General features: G+C 36.6%; 1 protein-coding gene across 9 annotated transcripts in view; it reads left to right on the top strand.

The window, feature by feature from the left end:
- The window catches only part of IPO11 (importin 11), a 260,517-nt gene that overhangs the window by 50,016 nt on the left and 188,366 nt on the right, over positions 1–22,135 (top strand). For all 9 annotated transcript variants that reach the window (XM_030566003.1, XM_030566006.1, XM_030566000.1 and 6 more), the window contains exons 9-17: positions 3,121–3,169; positions 4,722–4,792; positions 7,181–7,373; positions 9,360–9,512; positions 9,824–9,867; positions 12,521–12,611; positions 16,602–16,649; positions 18,007–18,112; positions 21,455–21,581. In XM_030566003.1, the coding sequence (XP_030421863.1) occupies positions 3,121–3,169; positions 4,722–4,792; positions 7,181–7,373; positions 9,360–9,512; positions 9,824–9,867; positions 12,521–12,611; positions 16,602–16,649; positions 18,007–18,112; positions 21,455–21,581 (882 nt within the window). The remainder of the gene's footprint in view (positions 1–3,120; positions 3,170–4,721; positions 4,793–7,180; positions 7,374–9,359; positions 9,513–9,823; positions 9,868–12,520; positions 12,612–16,601; positions 16,650–18,006; positions 18,113–21,454; positions 21,582–22,135) is intronic.

Here is a 22,135-nt window from a genome sequence, read left to right as displayed (position 1 = left end):
TTGCATACTTCTGTAAAAAGGAAATGGATGATTTGTACCTGTTGTGGTTTTCTATTTCTATTATCTTTACACAGTTTATATAAGCGAACATGAATTGGGTATATATTTTAAAGTTCTGGTGTTTGCAGCATACAATTTGAACTAAAACTGGCCCAACAATTTTTAGTAGTAGTAAATACTTATATTAGGGTAACACCCAAACCTTTGACTTGGTCCCTTTCTCCTCGAAGCTACAGGGTTATGCGCACTCGTGTGACATTGTGGACCTAACTAAGATATCCAAAAGCAAATCTATTACTTTCAAGCTGTGCCCATCCTGTGATGGCACTGTCTGCCAGTAATTAAAGAACTTGATGTGCCTTCTAACTTGGGAGAAGCATGTTCCTGAGCACTGTATGCAAGTTCTGCTCAACTGTACAGGGAGAGCACTACAAAGCTGCTTTAAGCTTCACCTCATAAAAGTTGCTGCCAGCGTTTTCTTAGATATCTGTCTGGCTGAGAACTGGGTCCCTATTGTGTTCTGTTTATCTGGAATGAGTAGCAAGACAAGCTCTATGCCCAGAGAAAGCTCAGTATGCAGGGATTCCATTAAATTGTCTTGTGCGGTTGAGTCTGATGCTAAGGCCCGTGTTAAGACACACACTTTAAGAACCCTTTGTGTTTCATAAGACCAACATTATGCAATCAGGAGATTGGCTCATGCTTCACTGGCACGCCCTTTGAGTCCTTGGAAGACTCCATTTCTCAGCAATGTTCTTCCTTCTCTGAGCCAAGGAAGAAAAAAGAAACAGAACCATGGATGTCTTGGGACACAGTGGAAGACCATTGTGCCCCAAAACATCAATCACTGTTACCACACATGGCAAAATTAGTTTAATAGGGACACTTCAGTGGCCATGTTCCAGCTTTATCCACCATCAGAGCACTGCCACCCAAACCTGTTGGTCCTTGCGGTCCAGGTTGGTAGATATCCTGTTGTCATTGAGCTAATTCGGTGATTTGAGTGCCTGGTTAAGGTCATGGAACCAGAGTTTGTTGAAGGACAAAACCAGCTTTTGACAGCAGTAGCTTCTTCCACAGGTGCAGAGAGTATTTTCTTAATTTCAGTTTATTCAATTAGTTCAGTTCAATCACTAGTTAATTCAAAATTAAGAAACCAAATGGGAGTTGAAAAAGCAGGAAAGCTTGTTTTTCTCTTCCAAAATATGACTAAAACTAGATGTGAGAGGATGAGATCTACTAGTTTTAAAATCTTTAAGGACATGCTGACTAGGAACAATCACTTCAATTCACTGCAGATATTACTTCCCATGTTTAATAAATCAGTTTTAAATGCAGAACATGTTTTGATGCTTTGTGCGTGTGTGTGTGTGTCCAGAACATTTTAGGTAGTTTTATTAACTAATACCAAAACAATTTTTAGATATTGTTTTTGTGCATTTTAAATTGTATTTCCATCCCAAAAGAGCTTGACACAAATAGCAAGTAAAAAATTTATCTAATAAACAAGAAATGCGTCATTTGCCATTTTCTAACATGATTAAAATTAGTAAATAAGAATCTGAATACATGTACATTAAGCTATGTTATTGATTAAATAAATGGTTATCTAAAAGAAGCACCAGATTTTTTGTAAAGGTGATATTTAGTTGCAAATCAGCATGTTTTAATGGTTATCAACCAATGAGAATCTACCTTTCTTTAGGAAAATAACTTAAAAGTACAAATGCAAAACATGAGTAAATTGATCATTTAAATCAAGGTTAGCTGCTTGCTGATTTAAATCATGATTAAAATCAGTGATTTTAATCAATCCTCCTGATATTATTTATTTTTGGTAAGAAGCCAACAGGCAGGCATAACCAAAACCATTGAAAATAGGATTCCTGATTGAACTGACATTTCATACAAATAGTTGAATTCCCTCTGATCTTTCAGTACTTGATCTATACTGCCTCTGCATAGCCTCTCACTGTTTCTGAAAGAACCTTTTCAAATTACATCTTTTTGTGGTATTTTCACACTTGTCATTAGATTTAGAATTCAGGAATCTTTGAAACCTGAGGAACAATTTATTTAAGTTGTTGATCTGTAATTATAAACTGTGCAATTTATGAGCAACAACTAGAGAAACTGTCCAATTACTTTAATAAATATATTTATAGGTGCTCATACTTTAATGGGTGAAAATAACCATTCATTTTATAAGTGCTTATCAAGCTTATATCTGGCTTATGTTTATTTTCCAGTATCAGTATTTAGGCTAGTCATTTGCTCAGTGCGACATGCCCATTTATCAATGTGTATGCTATCACTCATTAATGCTGTGAATGCTAAGGTGCAGCCGCTCCTGATGGAGAAATTTCTTATGATTTTGGATTTCATCAGAATATATTAGACACACTCTGTTGGTGGAATGAATTATATATAAATTGGCAATGGAGTGAGCTACTCTGCCAGGTCACAGGACATATTTTTATTTTCAGGGGTCATAACACCTACAGTAATTTTGCTTCTAAGCACTTAGAATCTCAGCGTAATGTTTCTTTATGACTTTAAGTTTGTTAAAGTGCTTAGCCTGAGACTGATGTAATGTTAGAAATAAATTAGATATTTCTTTATCACAAAGACAACATTTTTTAGTCATAAATAACCACAGGATTTAGCCACAGCTTCATGATTAAATATGATATACTGAAATTACGTTCACTGGAGAAAACCCTCACCTCTTGTTTTCAACAAAGTGTTATCTTACAAAAGGAGCAGTTCAAAGGGGGAAGATCATCATTATTAGTAGTTCTACAGCAGTGTTTTTATTATTTTCCTTGAGAAATGATTGGGTTGTGAATGAAAAATAGTAAAAATCAAAAGAAAATTGTGTATCGTATAAAATATATAATTCAAATAGAAAAATGTACTTTCTTTATATTTATATTCAGTAATGAAGTAATGTAGGGAATTATTTTAAACTCTGCAATTGCTTCTGAACTGACTTCTCAGTTTGACGGATCTTTAGTGAAATCTGGTATCTTTTGTATGCAAATAATACATTACCTCTCTGCATACAGTCCACAATGGGCTTCACTTTTTAAACAAATGTGACTTTTTGATATTTTTCAGGGATTTCTACATGCAGTATTTGAGCGACTAAAACAGTTTCTGGAATGTAGTAAGTACTTTTCTCAAGCATGCTGTCCTGGTACATTAAGAATATTAAGATTCCCCCTACCTCTAATATTTAAACAAATAGTTGGTGTCAAAGGCATTTTGACATTTTCTCATGAATACAAAATTGTGTATTTCAATGCACTTCTCATTCCTAGTATACAGAATAGATGTTCAGTAATAATACAGATCTTAATTTTGGGTGCCAAATAACCAAAGTCCTCTTGCCAAAAGGTAAAGAGATTTAGTCAAGAATTAATACTAAAATTAGTAAAAAGCCAATATCTCCCATATAAACCACAGAACAAAGAGGAAACAAACAAACAAAAAAAAAAAGTACATGGAATGTAAAAAGAAATTAAGCCATTTTAAGCTTTTCCTTCGAAGATGCCACGGATGAGTTTTGGAAAATGTCAAAGGGGAGAGAATTTGTGATTACTTCTCCAATTGTGTCATGAAACAGTCAGTAGTTTTAATCTTAAATTTCATTTACTGTGACAGGAAATATTGTTACAAATGTTTTTTTCAGGTACATTTGTCCAAGTACATTTGTGGTTCATTTAGTCCAATATCCTGTCTATGGCAATGATCAATACCAGATGCTTCAGAGGAAAGTACAAGAAACCCTGTAGGGGACAATTAGGGAACAATCAACCTGTAGGGAAAGTTGCTTCCTGACATTTGGTTAATGATTATCTTATGCTTTGAAACATGTGTTTAATATATCTTTCAATTTTTATCCTGTCTCATCTAGCAGTGAATGTTCTTGTGTAGATATCTCTATATATGTAGCCTATTGAGACCTTAGCATACATGATAGCTTATGACAATGGATTCCATAGGTTCATTGTGTCTTGTGTGCTTTTTAAAAATCTATTTACTTTTACTAGCTTAAAATATGTTGCTTTTTGGTTTCATTGGAAGATGCTGTTTTTCTTAAGTGGGTAAATTGTCACAGAGTTTATCTTTACTATACGATTCATTGTGTCATATATACTTCTATTGTGTCTCTTCTTATTTGTGTCTTTCCTTAAAGAGTCCCAGTCCTATCATTGTATATTTATTCAGAAATGTCTCTGTGCCTGTAATCATTTTTGTAATCAGTCTTTGAATCCATTCTATTTTGGCTATATCTTTTTGAAATAAGGCGACCAAAAGTGAACATAGTATTCTATGCCGAGGGTGTGCCATGGATTTTTAATAATGTCATTATAAACTTGTAAGTGTTTTCTACCCCCTTCCTTGTCCCTCCTAGCAGTTGTTTGCTTTTATGACAGCTTTTTCACTGAGCTGTTCATAATGATGCTCATGTTCTTTCCTCAGTTTTTATAGCTAATTTAGAAGTAGCTGTATTCCCAATATTTGGGTCCTTGCGTTTGTCAGCACTGAATTTCATCTGCCATAGTGCTACCTGTTCACTTTGCTTTATCTGCAATTAGGAAGATATGACCGCAAGAGTGAGCTATGTCTCCAAAGATAATTTTTCCAAATGTAGATACCATGAAATAAAGGGAAGATTAAGAAATGATGTTTGTTAAATATCTGTGATTTACCAGGTAGAAGTATAGGAACAGAAAATGTATGCAGAGACCGTCTAGAAAAGACTATTATTCTGTTCACTAAAGTGGTAAGTTTCAAGTTCACAATTCCGTTACTAGAATGGAGTTTTCAATATTTTGAATGAGTAATCCACATTAAGTTAAATATATATTCTTTAAAACTCATATGTTTTATATACTGTGAAGAAGCACTTAATTGTAATTCATAGCTTTACTCTCACAAAATATAATCTTGAAAATATATATTCCTTTAAAGAAAAGAGTATCTGCTTTACTCAGGACACCAATATGAACTGTCAGAATGTAACATACATTTTATTACCTAAAATAAAATTAAATGTATTTCAAAAGTAAAATTTATAGCCACTATTTTGGAGCCTGCTTTTGACAGACATATTTTTAAAAGAAGAATTGTGATGTTGATCAGTGTAGGAGGTTAATATAAGAGATTGTAAACAATTTTCCAGTCGTCTTTATTAAACGTCTGGACTCACTTGAAAATGTGGGTTGTGAGTAAAAAATAAGAATAGTCATGATCATATTAATTAACTGACTGTTCTTGATTAATTTACTTAAAAACAAACAAACAAACAAAAAACAACCCATACTTTTCAGCTGCAATTCAGTATTTTTGGTGTGCACAAGGGGTTCGTGCTATGCCAGAAGACAGTTTTAGTAGATTTAGGTGCATCATCTTTCAGACATGAAACACGTCTAACATTCCCAGTGTTTGAGGATTCCATCTTCTGGCCCATATGACTTCTTACTTAAACATGGAGCCTGATTATCAGCAGTGCCAAGCACTTGCAGTTCCAGCTGAAGTCAAGCTGCAGGCACTCAGTGCCTCTGAAAATTAGGTCCATAGTTCTTTGATGGCTCCTGCAAACGAAGCATTCATATATCTTTTTCTCATTCAAACCCCAACAACCAGAGAGTACAGGGACTGTTCCCAAATCCATCTTTCATTTATTTTCTTGGTAGATGCAAAGAAGAAATTCATTCTCTTCAGACTAGCCTCCCTGAGGATTGTATGGATGCAAGCCTTTTGGGCTCAGGTGACCTTGTGTGACTCAGAGACAAGGAGGTGAGGCAATATCTTTTATTGGATCAACTTTTCTTGGTAAAAGAGACAAACTTTCAAGCTATACAGAGCTCTTCTTGACTACAGAAGTGTTCTGTATAGCTCAAAAGCTTGTCTCTTTCACCACACAAGTTGGTCCAATAAAAGATATTGCATCACCCACCTTGTCTCTCTCCTATCCTGGGACCAAAACAGCTACAAGAAAACTACAAACAACATTTATGACTCAGTCATTTTTGGAGTGCTACAGAAATTTGAAGGAACTGAAGAGAAAATTCTAGAGTAATGGCCAGGAAGCTAGTTAACTCAGAACACTTCAGGATTTTAATCCTTATTGAGTCAAAGGCTTTGTTTAAGAAAATATAACCTATATACTTCAGGGGAGAAGACTATACACAAACAAAGCCTGATCCATATAGGAAACTAGGCTCTCTTCTTCTTTTTGTCTCTTCTCCTATTATGCTTATCTTTCTTGATCTCCTGTGATCTTTAACTCTGAATAAACTTGCTGCAGATAGAAAATGAATGAAAGTCTAATCTTGTGCTGAGATTGAGTTTGTTGAAAGCACATCTAGAGTGCAGTAGCAGAGACAGCACTGAACAAATTGAGTGGAAGACTTCTAACTTTCCCTATTCAAGTAGACAACTGCCATTGTTGCCGCTTACAAAGCATTTCGGAGTAGAGAATGATTGCAGTCACTAATAGGGCTTATGCAAGCCTTTTGTTAACAGGCACAGCCTTTGGCCCTGCAAAGAAGAAGCAGATTTCATTTTAAAAAGTTTCCTACTTTGCATAGACACCTTTGAAAAGACATAGGTTAAAATGGTTTATATAACTAATTGCTAAGTTTTTAAAGGAACAGATGCCTGGACTGGAATGGGGGAAAGAAACTGAAGATCCCTTTGTACGCACCTTTTTTACACAAAAAGTTATTCAGTTATAATGGAAGTAAATGTTCAGTACTTTAAATATGGTTGGTAATAGGTGTGAATGGTTGATTACTAATAAGAATATTGTTCATTTGGGGGCTAGCTTTTTTCTTGTTTTAGGGAAAATCAGTTCTTACATCTGTGAATTGTTACTTAGCAATAATATAGCACTGAATAGTTGAAAAAGTACATGGTTCCTTAAACTGTCATTCTTATTAACAAAACATTGCTTTGGAAATAAGAATTAAAACACCAACAGATAAAATGAATGAATCAGTAAGCACCATAAAAGTGATTTTGTTTTAATTTAATTTTTGTGGCCAACTGTTAGATTTTCACATTACATAAATGTGCTCCTGTTTTTACAAGATGGTTTATGAAAGTCCTTTGTGCACATAAAATGTGTATGAATTAAGTCATATGTTTTTCTTCCCTCACTTTTTAGCTTTTGGACTTCCTGGACCAACATCCTTTTTCATTCACCCCTCTGATTCAGAGATCATTGGAGTTTGCTGTAAGCTATGTTTTCACAGAGGCTGGTGAAGGAGTTGCATTTGAGCGATTCATTGTCCAGTGCATGAATCTCATTAAGATGATTGTAAAAAATTATGCTTACAAGCCATCAAAACATTTCGAAGGTACTGCTGCTTTTTCCTCAGCATGTTTCCCATTCTCGGGGGTGGCGGGAGCTTGCCAGCTGTGACACAACGTGAACTTCAAACATTTTTAAAAGAGGCATTTTAAAAATTCTTAATATTGTACTAGTTAACATGATCATATACTAAATATTGCATATTGTTAATATTTTGACTGTGAAAATCAAGCTTTAGAAAAGAATCTCCAAATTGTTCTATAATTACCACTTAAATACATAAGAAACATGCAACAGAACAGCTTTCCCACATAGAAATACAGAGAAATTACTTACTGCTTTGGCTTTCATTAACCATATAAAATAAAGAGCCTATGTTTAGTTCAAGGGCCAACTTAATTTATGGTTCATCAAACTCAGTGCTGTCTTTTTCCTTTGCTAGGAAAATGTCTGATAAAATAATGTTTCTACTGTGTACCATAGTTCACAGTAATACTGTTTGAGCTACAGAATCAAAGTAAAAGTTTCAGCATGCTGTTGAATGCAATGAATTTTTCTGCAATTCTTACTCTATGGTTGATTCACAAGAGGCTGGCTCTAGCTAAAAATTTTTGAAACTAATACATGGATAATTACAATTACTTTTCCTTAGTGTTGAAACACATCTGTCTGTAAAGATTACTTAATTTTAGTTTTAGTTTCATGTTTGCGTTTGATGAGACACCAGATAGGGTGACCAGATGTCCTGATTTTATAGGGACAGTCCCAATTTTTGAGTCTTTTTCTTATATAGGCTCCTATTACCCCCCACCCCCGTCCCGATTTTTCACATTTTCTGCCTGGTCACTCTCTACACCAGCATCTAATTGGATTCAGAAAAAAAAAAAGTATATAATTTTCCTTTCCAAATTAAAATAATCCAGCAATGGGACTAAATTTTTTAAGAGGTTCAGAAATTCTGATGATTTTAGTTCAGATTATCAAATCCTGTACTTAAAAATATGTTGCAGGAAGAACTGCAGATCTTCAATTGTTATTTGATATTCTTGTACCAGGTATTAGAATGTCAATGAACAAATTGTAACATATTTGGATTATAATTAACAGAATTTATTATGGAACTGCTATTTGCAGTTCCATAATTATGATTTACTTTTTCGAATTAAAGGAGGAGTCAAAATGCTTTATGTATGAAGAATACAGTGTATCCTGCTAAAAATTACAGCACTTACTCTTTGGGCACCAGATGAATTTTCAGAGAATTTGAAAATAAGCCTGTTACTTAGTTTGAATTAAAATTAGTTTAAAAAATTGGTTCTTTAAGAAATTTAGCATCCTGTCAGGCCATTTTTATGTCCTGAATGATCACATGTGGTTGAAACTCACTGAAATCTCATGACTTGGTACAATTCAATAATTATTTTAGGCTTAATGGTCATTTTTTTGCATTTATTCTTCATAACTGACAGTTTCATTTGTATCAAAGATGAAGGATAATTTTCTTCTCCTGAGAATTCCACAATGAACTGCCCTCTTTCACAATGGCTGTCATTTTGTATTATTCTCAGTGATAATGTAGCGCAAGGGTACCCACTAGCAAAAATGCCCTCTTTCAGAATGGCCACAACCTCCTAGTATTTGTTTCCAATCAGAGTGGAGCCAAGCTGATTCAAGGAATATGGTTGCTCCTGACAGGATAGGGTGATACAATCTTTCCTGAGGATAGAATCTTACAGTTATGAAGAACAACAACAAAAAAGACTATTAATCAGAATAATTTAACATCAGAAAGTGAGCAGTCAAGACTTACTTTATGAGGCATCATTTCTACCAATTTTTTCAGCTAATAGAACACTCTTACTCTCTAAACAGTTTAGATGCTTTATAAGAAATTGTCTTAAAGTCAATATGGAGATGTAATTGTTTTTTTCACTATGAGAGTCTTCTGTCCAGCATTTTCTTTTTTTATTGATTAATAGGATTCTAGTATAATGTTAAGTCATGGACTAGTAACAGTGTATTACTATTACAGATAGCAGTCCTGAAACTCTTGAAGCACATAAGATAAAGACATCATTCTTCACTTACCCAACATTAATGGAGATATGTAGGAGATTAGTCTCTCACTATTTCCTGCTAACAGAGGAAGAATTGACAATGTGGGAAGAGGACCCAGAAGGCTTCAGTAAGAAATTACACTGTATTTTCATCTAATTTTATTAAGATATTTAATAGTACCTGTTCCGTTTTCACAGTGCATCCAAAAAATGCCCTTTGTAAGATCCACAGGAGAAAGTGACTGGCATTTTTATTTGTACAGTCTTGTATAGAGAGATTACATTCTCGAGATTCTCTTCATAACCTGAGATGTGCAGTAACTCATGTTTACCTATCCATAATGTTTTCATACTGATTAAATAAGTCACTAATATTGTTTGAAATCATAACTAAAGTATACACTGTATTTTTATGTAATGTTTTCTTTATGGACTATAGCTGTAGAGGAGACAGGAGGAGATTCTTGGAAATACAGTCTCAGGGTAAGTATTTCAATTTGAATGAAACAAGATTAATTAAAAAGAAAACTGGTTCTTCACGCCTTTGCTGAGTGGCCTGTAGCCCAAAGGTGTCACATTTTATTAAAAAAGTATAAACCAACATTTTCAGAAGAATATGAACTTATTATACTACAGATTGAAGTTCACAGTAACTCTTTGAATTTGTGTTAAGATATTGACTAATGTTTAGTCTTAAATACACTGGAAAGTAAGTGTACAGTGTGCTATGGTAAAAGAGGTGGAGTTCATATTCTATACAGTACTTTAAAAATATTGAGTGAGTGAAGGTAATTTCTTTATAATATTTTTCATGTTTTATGTAAAAATTCTAGGTCAGAGACCTATCTTGCTCTGTTCTCTGAGATGTTTAGCACATCTTTGAGTATTGTTAAATAAATATCAAATAAAGGTACCTGAGATTCTTTGGCGTAACATTTTCAAGTATTACATTTTAAAAACCAAACTATTGTAACAGACAAGATCAGAGGAAGAAGATGCATGTTTTTAAAAACCAGCCTCCCTAAAGAATGTAACATTTCCGTGGGTCAGCATCTGTAGCTTTCAAAGGCGTATCCTTTGAGTTCAAAAGCACGATGATAGAAAAGGCATAATATAGAGCATACGTCAAGGGTTGCACATGCTGTCTTGGAGGACAAAAAGCATACACTGTGTCCGTTGACACCTAACTATATAAAACAAACTAATTAACAAAAAAGACAGAAACTGTGTTTGTGTGTATGTTACACACACACGTTTTTCTACATATATTTTCCTTAAGCCTATTGGTTTATATACATAACAAACTTGAGCAAATCAAGTCAGAGAATTTAAGAAAACTTTATTTAATGTTTATATCATGCTGAAACATGTGCCAGATTCCTTACCAAACGTAAAGAATGCTCTGCTCTATAAAGTATACAGTCCATATCAAAACATGAAATAAAACTAATGATGATTAGAAACAGAAAGGGCTAAGGAATGGGAGGGAGTAGGGTACAGGGACATTATTAAGATTACACATTAATTCAGATTAGTTACATACATTTTGTGACTATTTAGTGGAGGCTTTTAGTGGAATGTTTCCTGCCTCCTCAACATCAGCTCTTGCTAGATTCTGGAGTTAGAATGCCTGTTTAACAGTCCTTTCCTAGGTCAAAAAGACCAATATGTGGAACAAGCACACCAAACAAACATTGGGTTTACTTGCCCTTCTTCAAAGAGAGATTCCATAGCTTTGCTGGCCTCCTCCAACACTCTCCTTTTTCTGTGGAGAGGGCTAGATTTATATAGACCTGTCTTCCAGCATGCCTTATGCAGTCCTGGATTACAGTTAGCTGCTAGGAAACGGCTTTCCCAGTAATCCCACTTTATTAAGGGAAATTTTCAATCCATGCTGCTCTTTGAACTCCAGTTTTGGGTACTACACTTAGGAGCCTGGATGTTTATGCATGACTCAGAATACTTCCTCCGGGACCTCTACTCTGTTTTCCTAGAAAGGAAGATAATTTAATTAGATTGTTTTTAGAATGAGGGCTGCAAAGAGCTCTTTTTGGTCCCTCCCTAAACAGTTCTGCCCTGTTCTTCCTCAGTTCATTGTTTTGTTTACCCTTCTTCTTCCCCTTCAGTTGATGGTGGTTGTAGAATTGAGAGCAGCATGTTGTTTCAAGAACAGCTATTCCATTTTCATTGGTCACTTAATACTGGTATTCAGGACTTGTTACTCAATCCTGTGCATGCAGGGATGTACTCTTGTGTTTTTTATTAGAGTCCAAAATACACTAAATGAGGCAGCTTATATCTCTATGTATGTAAAATTTTACTAATATCTTGATTCCCTCTACTTCAATTTAAATATATACACAACACTAAAATTGCAAAAAGTCTTCATTTTAAATTGCTTTGAAAATTGGGTTTATCCTACTTTTCCCTCCCTCCCCCCAGTGATCACCACATTGTATTAGAAATTCTTGTGTATCACCTCCACTCTTATTTGCAATCATATAACATGCATGTGATATTGACAGCAATTCCTTGTACATGGGAAAAGGAAAAAATGTTTGTATATTGTTAGCTGTCTTTTAATTCATTTTAACAATTGGAAAGGAGCAGGAGCCTCTTTGTGATCAGCCAGCTCTTTCCACAGACTACCAGTAATCTATAGACCACAGTTTAAGAGCCACTTGTGTAAAGATCTACTGTATGCAAGACATTAGTAGCAAAGAACTGAAATATATGCTGAGTGAAAAAAGAGCAGAGAGACTTGAAGAATACGTTTTGGATAGCTTTGTTAAATATTGGAAATCTAGTATAAAGGTGTAACTTATTTGTTATGCATGCTATAGGAATAAAAATTGGCTAATTATATTTCTCTCGGTTATTTTCTTATTTAGTAACTGATCAGCAAACTTATAATGTAAACTGTACATTGTGAATATGATACTACTGTATCAAAATCTTGCTCTAATTGAACACAGCTCTAATTGCTGTATTGTGACAAAGTCACTTTCCGTAAGTTGTAGTGCTGGAGTGTTTTCCTTATTAGGTATTTAGTAGTTTAAATGTATTTTACTGTGTATTAAAACCAGGCTAGACTTGTCTTATTTAGGTTTTATAACAATTTGTTTTACTTTTTCAGCCATGCACAGAGGTTCTTTTTATTGATATTTTCCATGAATATAATCAAACCCTTACTCCTGTGCTTTTAGAAATGGTTCACAGTCTACAAGGTAAGATGTTAAAAATGTTTTTAATATACTGGAATTATTGTGCTATTTCATTTTGTGCAGACTGTATGTTAATCCTAATGTTTATGTATTTGCAAAATCTAAATTTGTATCCTAAAATATTTTCTCCTATCTTTCAAATAATTCTAAATGATATTGGAGATGTTTTGTAAGTATATTGTGATGAAAATGAAGGGTATATTTACAGAAAGGAAATATTATGAATTTTTGTTTTCGTAGACTTAGACTGTATGGTGTCTTTAATAACTATATAGACAACATAGGGTTTCAGGGCTGAAAAAGAGGTTATTCAATGTTTATGGTTAGATTTCTTTAGCTGGGGCAAAATTTGGAGCAAGGTCTGTTCTTTAGTGAGGATTTAGAACTCATAGGATTTTCTGTGAGTTGCTGACCACCTTCATAAGTCCTGTACAGGGGGTTACCAAGAAGTCCCTGATTTGGTTAAACTCTCCGAAAGAATTTATGATGCGTCTGACATCACTGTAGAAGCCACAGAATATACTTTTAGGAAATGATGCCAAAGCTTTTCAGTCGTCCCAGACATTCTAGGTGAGGTGAAGAATCTTTGGTTAGAAAAAGTCAATCCTTTTCAGTTAGACAGAGGTTCTCTTGGCCAAGCTGAAAATAACCAGGACTGCAGCTTAGTTTCTGAGTTTCACAGTCAACCTAAGGACGTTAGCAGGACTCACTGTACTTTTCATGATGATAACCTTTGTTTTTACTCCATGTACCCTGTTGTACTTCATAGTGTGCATTGCAGTTTATTGAAGAGATTCTTGTGGATCATCTCCATTCTTATTTGCAGTCATAAAACATTTTTGTGATATTCACAACAATTCCTTATGGCACATAGAAAAAGAAAAATGTTTGTATGTGGTTAGCTGTCTTTCAGTGCCATTTGACAGTTGGAAAGGAGGAGCAGGAGCCTCTTTGTGATCAACCAGTTCTCTCCTCAGACTAGCAGTGATCCATAGACCACAGTTTAAGAGTCTGTAGACCTGTCTACCCTGTAGATCCATGCAATCAGTTGTCTTAGTGTGATCAGGAGTCAAGACAATTTAATGGATGATTGCAGAAGTTGGACCTTAGTGCTGCTGTTTGCTAGCTCTATCTGCTTCATTCCTAGCCAAGCACAGATTTTGAGAGATGTACTGTAAAACCCTAGAATCAATTTTTACAACCCAATTACTTTTCAGGGCTTGTCTACATCAGAAAGTTGCAGCGCTGGTGAGGGAGTTACAGCTCTGCAACTTTGAAGGTGTACACATCTGCAGGGCACCACCAGCGCTGCAACTCCCTGTTTGCAGCGCTGGCCGTACTCCCGTTTTGTCTCGGGTGTAGAGGATCCAGCGCTGGTGATCCAGCGCTGGTAATCCAATGTAGACAGTTACCAGCGCTTTTCTTGACCTCCGTGGAAGGAGGAAGCCTCTGGTAATCAAGCTGGTTTCCTTTCCCGGTTTGCTCTCTCGGTCCCGGAGCCACCCAGCAAACCGCAGGGAAGGAGACCTGCTTGCTCGGGGTTCCGGGACCGAGAGAGCAAACCGGGAAAGGAGACCAGCTTCGCCGCGGTTTGCTCTCGCGTTCCCGGAGCCAGCCAGCAAACCGCAGGGAAGGAGACCTGCTTGCTCGGGGTTCCGGGACCGAGAGAGCAAACCGGGAACGCCGCGGTTTGCTCTCTCGGTCCCGGAGCCACCCAGCAAACCGCAGGGAAGGAGACCTGCTTGCTCGGGGTTCCGGGACCGAGAGAGCAAACCGGGAAAGGAAACCAGCTTCGCCGCGGTTTGCTCTCTCGGTCCCGGAACCCCGAGCAAGCAGGTCTCCTTCCCTGCGGTTTGCTGGCTGGCTCCGGGACCGAGAGAGCAAACCGCGGCGTTCCCGGTTTGCTCTCTCGGTCCCGGAACCCCGAGCAAGCAGGTCTCCTTCCCTGCGGTTTGCTGGCTGGCTCCGGGACCGAGAGAGCAAACCGCGGCGTTCCCGGTTTGCTCTCTCGGTCCCGGAACCCCGAGCAAGCAGGTCTCCTTCCCTGCGGTTTGCTGGCTGGCTCCGGGACCGAGAGAGCAAACCGCGGCGAAGCTGGTTTCCTTTCCCGGTTTGCTCTCTCGTCCCGGAACCCCCCTTGAAGCCGCCCAACAGCGCTGCAGTGTGGCCACATCTAACACCACTTGCAGCGCTGGTTGCTGTAAGTGTGGCCACTCTGCAGCGCTGGCCCTATACAGCTGTACTAATACAGCTGTAACAACCAGCGCTGCAAAATTTTAGATGTAGACATGGCCTCATTTCCCACTTCTTGGGGAATTAACACATCTTTCTTTCTCTTTGGCCTGGTATTTCATTATGTTGGATTGATAGGTTTTGAAGATTGTGAAAGGGCTGCACTCTTTACTACAGATAGGTTAATTCAGTTTCTACTGACATAGTTTGTTCTTAGACCTAGCGACAATGCCCATTGTGAGATTTCCTGCAGACTGATCTTTTTTACCATAGAAAATAACAACAAATGTCACAAGTTCTGCTTCCAAACAGGAAGTTGTGAAAGAATATCAGTGGAGTCTTTCCTGAAAGACTAGAGTTTAATAGTGAGGGGATGTCCTTCAGCATTTTCCCTGTTTTTTTCCGAGCCCCAAAGTTTTTCACAAAGGAGTGCCAGAGAATACCATATGACCTTGATAGCTCAGATGTCCACCTTTTGAGGTTATTCGAAGGGAGCTGCCTCTATTTCTTCCCCATCAGACTCAACTTGCAACCTAGATCAATGTCCAAAACTATCTTATGGATTTTTATGATATATTTTGAATCTGTACCTAGAGTAATGGATGATTGAATTCTAAATAAGTAGAAATAAATAAATACTCCTTACCTGAGGAATAGATTTTACATCCAGGCACAACTTCTGTGCAGAGACCTTGGATATTTAAGATCTGAGATTGTTTGGAGGCTTTGGTTTTGTAGGAATTACAGGTTTCTAGCATGGAGGTGGCAGAATTAGACTCCCGGAAGGTAAATATCTGGAAATGTTCGACACTCCTCTGCCAGAAGCTTTTTTGAGTTCCCAAAGTAGGGCATCCACATTATTAGCTGTAAATAACTTGAAATTGTGAGGTCTCAAGTATTGTCAGCATGGGAATTATCATTGCCAAAATTGTTCATGGCATAAAAAAGTCAAAATTAAATATTTAAATTGTTAGAACGTTATTATATTTAATTATATAGCAAACAGTTTCATGTAATGTGTAGAAGTAACCAGATGGTCACTTTTTCTGCAAAAAGTCATTACTTGTTAGCCATTCTTTACCAATTCCTATTTTTTTCCAGAGTTTTTTATTTATAAAATACTTACCTTTATGAGTACTCTGTAGCTGCATCTTTTATGATAAATGTAATTAAGTACAACTGCCAAGGTGACAAAGTATGGTACAATAAGGATTTGAATTTCATTTGCTTTCTTCAATGAACATATTGTAGATACTTTTCAGTCAAAAATTCAGTATTTCAGTAAGGCACAGGAATATTCTTGATATGTAGTATGTTCTCTTAATCAGAATGGGTCCTCTCTTAGAGGTTCGAAAAAAACAAAAGCATCAGTTTAACAGTGCTGTACTCTTTTAAATACAGAATGGATTACTTTTAGGTTTGTATTTATAGAGAGGATTTTTTTGATTATATTGCTATGGCTGTATATTTTGATTCTTTGCTATGCACTACCACACTGAAATATATGCAGCTATACCTATGTCATAGAGCTGGAGGGGACCTTGAAAGGTCATCGAATCCATTCCCCTGCCTTCATTAGCAGGACCAAGTACTGTCCCTGACAGATTTCTTCCCCTCCTCCGATCCCTAAATGGTCCCCTCAGGGATTGAACTCACAACCCTGGGTTTAGCAGGCCAATGCTCAAGCCACTGAGGGTCTTACAGACTTTGTTTAGTTAATCCATTTTTTTAATAATTGGTTTTATTTTAACTTTATTGCAGGACCTACGAATGTGGAAGATACTAATGCTCTACTGATTAAAGATGCTGGTAAATTAAATTTCACTTTGCCTTTTAAGGAATAAAGCTCGTTATGGATGTGCCTGACTTCTATAAAATGTCTGAGAAGAATTTGTGAGATGTAACTTTTTGACATTTTGAAAAAGAATATCAAAATTATGAGAAAATAATTCAAAGGGAGCTGCCTCTATTTCTTCCCCATCAGACTCAACTTGCAACCTGGAACAATGTCCAAAACTATCTTATGGATTTATATGATATATTTTGAATCTGTATCTAGAGTAATGGATGATTGAATTCTAAATAAATAGAAATAAAGAAATACTCCTTACCTGAGGAATAGATTTTACGTTCAGACACATCTGTGCAGAGACCTTGGATATTTAAGATCTGTGCACTCCTGTGCACTCCTTACCTGAGGAATATTCACTGTTTAAACATACCTGCTAAATGAGCAGAAAGGTATAAAATATTTACAGATGACTGCTATGTATCAGAGGGGTAGCCGTGTTAGTCTGGATCTGTAAAAGCAGCAAAGAATCCTGTGGCACCTTATAGACTTATAGATTGAATTCTAAATAAATAGAAATAAAGAAATAAAGGGTAGCCGTGTTAGTCTGGATCTGTAAAAGCAGCAAAGAATCCTGTGGCACCTTATAGACTAACAGACGTTTTGGAGCATGAGCTCCAACTGCTATGTATCAGACTTATAGACTTATAGAGTTATAGATTGAATTCTAAATAAATAGAAATAAAGAAATACTCCTTACCTGAGGAATAGATTTTACGTTCAGACACATCTGTGCAGAGACCTTGGATATTTAAGATCTGAGATTGTTTGGAATCATTGGTAGAGTTAGATTTAGAACTGTGGAGCGCCTGGCTCCTTTAACTGCTATGTATCAGAGGGGTAGCCGTGTTAGTCTGGATCTGTAAAAGCAGCAAAGAATCCTGTGGCACCTTATAGACTAACAGACGTTTTGGAGCATGAGCTTTCGTGGGTGAATACCCACTTCTTCAGATGCATCTGAAGAAGTGGGTATTCACCCACGAAAGCTCATGCTCCAAAACGTCTGTTAGTCTATAAGGTGCCACAGGATTCTTTGCTGCTTTAACCGCTATCAACACTATATGACACCCTTCTCATGAGAACTTAATTTATTTGTAACTAAAGAGAACTCTGAGGGAAGTTTTGTAAGGTTTTGTCATTGTTTTACTCAAATCATTCCTTTTTTAATTTCTCAATTTTCAGAATATAAATGTTGGATAATATTCCTTACTGCACAGAAGTGATTAAGCATAATTTTCAAGATTTGTTCATTTTCAATTTTTAGAATTTTAACAAAGTTTGACTAGAGCAAAATTTAATTTCTCTATTTTTCTCCAGTCTACAATGCAGTTGGGCTGGCAGCTTATGAGCTATTTGACAGTGTGGATTTTGATCAGTGGTTTAAAAATCAGCTGCTAGCAGAGCTACAAGTCTCTCATAACAGGTGAGCACTCTAATCTTTTTTTGTACGTTGGCTGTTTAAGTAATTTATTGATACAAGTGTGTTAAGATGTGGTATGAAGCAAGTGCAGCTCAAGTGAATATTCACTGTTTAAACATACCTGCTAAATGAGCAGAAAGGTATAAAATATTTACAGATGACTGATGTGTACACGAAAGGGTGAGCTTCCTGAAGCCCTTCACTTTTGATCTTATGCTTTTCAATACATATGTGATGACTACTTTTGATTTTTTTATAAAAATTAATGTATACTTTCTTTTATACATCTGAGTTTTATTAAATTATCTCTGCACAATAAATAACACCTTTAATCATTCAGCTCACTTTGAGAAAGGCAAATAAGGCAAATACCAGTGTACTGTCCTGTTTTATATTTGATCTTTGTTTAATTCAAATGCAAACTCTCCACCCTACCCCCAATAAACTAAATACATGGTCATAGAGATGGATTCAGTGGGGAGAAACAAGAGTGAGTGATTAATAGGAGGGTATCACTTAAATAATATTGCTTGTGCTATTTGTGTCTGCCAGTGGTTTTCTGACGTAATTGTCACTGTCACATTCTGGGCTGCAACTCAGATCAGTGAAAGGTTGTGTCACTGCTTATATTATAACTCTGAGTGCCTCAAAATGCTTCTGCTACTTGTAGCTCCCAGCCAGCATGCACTTTGTGTTCTCTCAGCTGTACAAGTGTGATTCAATTGCTTTGGATCCAGCAGTTTGCTAGCAGTTATCCTGTTTGTTCCTTTAAAGAGACTGAACTAAACAACTTGCCACATTAACTGGAGTTAGCATTCACTTTAATTCAAACACAGCACTGGTCGTTTAGATAAATAGTTAAATAAGTTTATTAAGAAAAGAAGATAACATTTTAACTGAGTTCAAGTGTAAAAGATAAATCTAGAAATGGTTACGAGCAAATAAAAGTGAAAACATATTTAAAAGTCTAAAAACTTAATTTAGCCAGGGACAGGCTTTGTTGAAGATGGCTTTTCTCACCCACAGTCTTCCAGCAAGATGGTGGCTCAACCCACCACTCTTTGATTAGGATCTCCTCCAGAAGCCATATTCAGGGGCCAAAATAAGATCCTTTATGTACCATGTAGCCCTATGCTAGAGATGAGATGGGAGGAGATTATCCCCTAGCTGCCTATAATTTGGGTAGCCTGCCTTAATTGGCACAAGAAATGTAGTTTCTAAACTAGCTTCTATTTGGGAGTGATTTGAACACCATAATCCAACCTAACCCTGCCCCCTTTCCCCCCCGCACACCAAATCAGCCATTTACTGGATTATAAATGTATCACTTGATGCTGAGATTAATAATCCCTTATTACTTTTAGCTCTCATGCTGAAAAAGACTGCTGTCTTCTCAAATTATTAAATAAAGCTTATAAAGAGTTGTTAGTGTATACTGATATGGTTTAATCAACCTGTTAATTGGATTAATTTGGTTTGATAATACCCGCTTTCTTAATTTTATTTGTTTACATGAATTATGGTCTGTTCATTTTCCTTAGTTACTTAGTTTAGCATATATATAATTGGAAATCCCTGTGGATGGAATGTTGTTGTGTCCTGTTCTTCTCCCCCCCCCCCCCCCCCCCCCCCGACAAGACTGATAAAACTTGAGGCAGAGGAGATAGTGTTCTTTGGTCCATCTAGTGGTGTTCCATATAACTGCACCTGTTATGCTCACAACACAAAAATGCTACATCATTTGTCAGTTAAGATTTCTTTATAGCATGCCTAACAAAACCTAAAAAGCAAGGAAAATAAAAGTTAATGCTTCTAGCAATATATCCTCCTAACTCTGCATGAGTAGGGATCTCAGCCTTTCAGCACTTTCTTCTTCAAACTTGAGAGTTGGTAGTCACACACTGTGCCTTCTGCACAGTCCTGTGTACAGAGTGGAGACCTGGTCTTACAACAGATAATTGGTAGCATCAAATGACAGTGCCAACCCTTATTTAGATAGTATAGCCTCTAGTGCATGTAAGTATAATTAATGCTGAGTGTAGGAGAGTTTCCCACACCTGTAGTGCTACGGTAAAGTAATTGTCTTTCCTCATTAGCAGGTCAAAATCTTCTAACAAGGTATTCCTTATGCATTCCTTTTGCTCACAACCTTAATTGTCATAGGCTATGTCTGTACTTAAAACGCTACAGTGGCACAGCTGCAGCTATGTCACTGTGGCATTTCAGTGTAGATACCTACTATAGCGATGGGAAGTAATCCATGTCTTCTGTCCATCTAGTTCTATCTACACCAGATTTTTCCTGCCCCAAGGCACGTAGCCATGCTTATTTAACTTTTCAGTGTAGACTAGCCCTGATGGTAGACCATGAGTGCTGGCAGTGGGATCTATGTCTCAGTTTTTCTGCAAGCAGCAGGTTCTGGGGCAAGCATCTCAGAGCTGTGATCTTTGGCAAGGGCATTTCTTAAGGCAGAAGGCCCTGGAATCCTCTTATCAGGCCTTCAGGTGCTTCATCCTAACTTCCTATCTAGTGCCAATGAGCTCTTGAATATCTATAGCTATACCTTTGGCTCTGACTGAATCAGTCAGATCAAGTGGACCTTCTGGTTACCCTGGCGGGCATTATAAAAATGCTGATCTCATTCTAGAAGTGGGGAAGGAGGAATAGGAGGGCCTACAAAGGGAGAGACTCTTGGGTTATAGATGACCCTAGCAAACAACATGATAATAAAGGGGTAATTTTATTTTTAAATATATTGTCATTGATTTATTGTATGTAGAGTAGATTCTCTCTCTAATGGAACTTGGTAAATACAAAACTCAGCATGATGGAGTAAATGTTGATTTAAAAAAAATATATATAAGTCTTAAACTATTTCCTTGTAAGCTTTGTGGGAGATATTGGTATGAAGGAAGGACTTGAATGCAGCAAGGTGGTGGCCTTGCATATCAGTTAAAGAAGAGCATTAGCATGTTTGGCCATGGTTTGAAAGAAAACACAGATGGTTTGGGAGAAGAGTATGAATAAGGTTTTTTGGATGTTTCCTTGACAGAGCAGAGGGAGCATGTAAAAACAAGGAGTACGGTGAAACAAATGTAATAAGACAAGGCCTGATAAATAAGGAGGGGCAGTTTTCTCAATGAAAATGTTGCCTGCTAGTGAGGCAGTTTGACTTCAGAACTTCAAAGGTGTAGTTCTCACCAGTCATGTTTAAGGAAAGATGTGAAAAATGGGTTTGTTGAACATTGTCTTCCAGTATTCTTCTGAAACGGTTTTTCTTAATACAGAAGTTTAAGAAACAAGGATAGTAAGAAACTAGTACAATAATTCTTTTTTGTTTTAAAGATATAAGCCAATACGCCGGCGAGTAATTTGGCTGATCGGACAATGGATTTCTGTAAAATTCAAATCTGACTTGAGACCAATGTTATATGAGGCAATTCGTAACTTGCTTCAAGACCAAGACTTAGTGGTATGTATACATAAATGTAACTGTCTTTAAGAAATATTTTGGATTATGTTTCATTTATTTCTTACCTAAATTTAGATGAAAAGTTTTAATTTCCTACACTTTAGAATTGAACAATATATACTTCAGGAGCAAAATTATCTTGTCAGGGAGATCTCTGGTGTATCTCTTTTTTCCCTAAAAATATCTGCTCAAGGGCAAGGCATTGGATTTCATTTTGAATCCTGCCTATAAGTTCTGGGAAAAGTTTCTAGATCTGCACTTCTCTGACTTATTCATAACCTATTTTCAAGCATAGTTAATCCCCATCTTGTATTAATTACACACATCTCTCTGCTGCTAAGTAGCTATCAATATACATACATTTTGAGATTGTTGAGGCACACCTATTTTGTGCTTCAGTGAACTTGTTTGGTTCACAAATTGTTTGACAAACACACTAATTGTCATACTAGTTACATAGAGTTGCATGGCATTGGTCATACCTGCTGGTATAGTGTTCTGCTACACAACTGTGTTTTTTACAAACACTGTCTTGAGAGATGGTATTGCTGCAG

Source organism: Gopherus evgoodei, chromosome 6 (assembly GCF_007399415.2).
Source record: "Gopherus evgoodei ecotype Sinaloan lineage chromosome 6, rGopEvg1_v1.p, whole genome shotgun sequence".
Classification (NCBI taxonomy): Eukaryota; Metazoa; Chordata; order Testudines; family Testudinidae; genus Gopherus; species Gopherus evgoodei.
Note: the sequence above shows the minus strand (reverse complement) of the source record. Positions and strands in the feature narration are given on the sequence as shown.